Raw genomic sequence first — 2,930 nt, 5'->3', positions numbered from 1 at the left:
AGTAGGAACACGAGGGATGGGGCAAGGGGGGAGGGGATCAGGGTGGAGCGCGGGGCGGTTGGCGGAGTACAGTGTGAGCCGAGTGTCATTCGGTTTTAAAAGAAAGGGCTCGAGCGAGAATTGTCCTGTTACGGCAGGAAACCGAGCAGGAAGGAGAGGGTTCGGAAGGAAAATGAAATGCACGTTGTGGGATGGGTTTCTTGTATTGGGCTTGCGTGTTGAAGATAACATGACAAATAGTCCAACAACCACATATTCTCCAACATATGAGTTGGATTTGGGAAGTCCGGACAGTTCGAACATGCCTAGAGATAGGGAGAAATGAGCTTCAACCTTGAAAATGATCTTAATAATTTATTAGATTCATTTATATATATTATAGTCCATAACAACACACGGGCATTTTACTAGTGGTCCATGCGGTGGACTATTGCAAACGTGCAGTGTAACGCAGATGTGTTGAGGTGTTCCAAAATGTAAGAAGCAAAAGTCTGCAAAGTACTACCTCTGTTCGGAAATACTTGTTGTAGAAATGGATAAAAATAGATGTATTTAGAATTATAAAATATGTCTACATACATTCATTTATCTGACAAGTATTTCCGGACAAAGGGAGTAAAAAAGAAAATCGAGACCAACCACAACTAGCCCTTGGCAGCATATTTTTATATACTCGGCCCCAAATATTCATGTGATTAATCAACTCTGGCTCCAGGCGAGTTGCCCAAGAGTCTCGCCCTACAGCTCGCGTCCTGTGTCCCGGGGGCAGCATCTTCTGCCTCCGCCCCCGTGTCGGTCATGCCGAACAGACTGCCCATCTCCTCCAGCGTCCGGCCGCGCGTCTCCGGGAGACAGGTGAAGAAGAACACCCACGCGAGAACGGCGACGCCGGCGTAGAGGAAGAAGGTTCCGCCGAGCGTGATGGCGCCGGACATTGAGAGGAAGGTCATGGACATGACGCCGCTCACCACACGGTTGCCGGCCGCCCCGACCGCGAAGCCCAGCGCGCGCACCCGCAGCGGCAATATCTCCGTGGTGTACACGCCCAACACGGGCCCGAGGCCGATGGAGAAGGATGACACGTAGGCCAGGACGGACGCCACGCACAGGCCGACCGCCCACGGGATCCTCGCGTCCGGGTTCCGATCCACGACGGTGAGGCCCGTCGCGAGGCCGACGAGCGAGACGATCATGCCGCCGGTGCTGCATAGCAGCAGCGGCCGCCGGCCGACGCGGTCGAGGAGGAACATGGCGACCAGGATAACGAGCGTCTTGGCGACGCCCATGGCGCAGGTGGCGGCCAGGAGTTGGTCGTCGCCGGTGATGCCGGCGCTCTCGAACACGCGCGGGCTGTAGAGCACCACGGAGTCGGAGCCCGTCAACTGCTGGAAGAAGAAGAGGCCGAGCGCCGTGAGCAGTATTCGCCGCATGGGAGGGGTCGGCGACACGATGAGCTCTCTCCACACCTGCTTCTCCTCACCGCCTCTCTTCCTGGGCACGACGACCACGTCGCCGTCGAGGTCGTCTGGGATTCCGGCAGCGGTCTTGATGTCAGCGAGGCGCTCCTCGGCCTCCTCCGGCGTGTCGGCGATCTTCTCCAGCACGATCCTCGCGTCCGCGAGGCGGCCTTTCATGACGAGCCACCGGGGAGACTCCGGCATGCCGGACAGCAGGAGGGCAAGAAGGACGGATGGCACCGCGCCAATGCCGAGCATGAAGCGCCAGCCGATGTGGAGCGGGAGGCGAGCGAAGGCGTAGTTGGAGACGTAGCCGAGGAGGATACCAAGGTTGATGAAGACCTCCGTGAAGGACACGAGGAAGCCGCGCGCCGACGCCGGGGCGATCTCAGCCGTGTACAGGGGCGCGATCACGATGGCGTAGCCCACGCCGATGCCAGCCACGAAGCGACCAAGCATGAGCATGGTGTAGCCGCTGGCGAAGCCCATGAGCAAGGCACCAGCAAAGAAGAAGGCGGCGACAAAGATCACCGTGAAGCGGCGGCCGATCCAGTCGGACGTCCTGCCGGCGGCGAAGGAGCCGAGGATGGAGTAGATGCTCAGGATGCCCATCAGGATCTCCACCTGCACGTCCGTGATCTCGAGGTCTTTCTGGATGTACAGCGACGCCCCGCTCATCACACCGATGTCTGCATGCGGCCATGAAAGGAACAGTTCATGCAGCAGTCATCATCGCTGGTAGACACGAGACAGAATCAGACGACGAGGTGATAATGTCAGCATGTGTACCGTAGCCGAGGACGATGGAGGCCATGGAGGCGACGACGGCGCAGGTGGAGGCATACTTGATGTTGCCCTTCTTCATCTGGGGTTCGACTGCCTCTGGGAGCCCATCAGAAGCCATCGGGAACGCTACTCTTCTCTGCTCTGTCCTTACAGAGGGATGCCACTCAAGATGGCAATGGGGCCCCGAAACCCGTGTCCCCATGGGTTTTTACCCTATTAGGGGACGGGGATGGGCATCTTTTCATTCCCGCGGGGCTGTTGTTGGGCACATTATACAACCCGACACGTTTCATGGGTTTACACCCGTTTCGGTAGTCCCCGAACCCGAAACCCGGCAATACCTGCGAAATTACATTATTTTTTTACCACCGTAGTCATCTTACCCCCGAAATCTTAGAGGCCTTGATGTGTTCACAAGATTGGATAAGAAACAAATATAAAGGTGTGTCTTTCTTTACATACATCATAAAGTTTATCATTATCTTGCTGCAATGTTTCATAAGATGTTCATTACTACTTATTTGATTCTCATAGATGCTGACAATGAATAAGGACAAAGCTTTTGGAGTTGTCTTCAAGACATTCAAGAGGGAATGCAGGTGAAGTACAGGTACTTGCAAATTTCATATACTAATCTGCATATTTTTCTCATGTTTAACTTTAGCTTGAGCGAATTTTGATCTTCCC

General features: G+C 55.1%; 1 protein-coding gene across 1 annotated transcript; it reads right to left on the bottom strand.

Annotated features, from left to right (window-relative positions):
• Nucleotides 1–533: 533 nt before the first annotated feature.
• LOC109778582 (putative polyol transporter 2) lies at nt 534–2,491 on the bottom strand. The gene is made up of 2 exons (XM_020337151.4): nt 2,247–2,491; nt 534–2,146 (listed from the first exon to the last, which is right to left on the bottom strand). The coding sequence occupies exons 1-2, from the start codon at nt 2,443–2,445 to the stop codon at nt 696–698; spliced, it is 1,650 nt and encodes a 549-aa protein (XP_020192740.2). The 5' UTR covers nt 2,446–2,491; the 3' UTR covers nt 534–695.
• Between the last annotated feature and the right edge of the window lie 439 nt (nt 2,492–2,930).

This window comes from Aegilops tauschii, chromosome 2 (genome assembly GCF_002575655.3).
Source record: "Aegilops tauschii subsp. strangulata cultivar AL8/78 chromosome 2, Aet v6.0, whole genome shotgun sequence".
Taxonomy (NCBI): Eukaryota; Viridiplantae; Streptophyta; class Magnoliopsida; order Poales; family Poaceae; genus Aegilops; species Aegilops tauschii.
The sequence above is the reverse complement of the archived record's forward strand: the minus strand, read 5'-3'. Positions and strand labels throughout refer to the sequence as shown.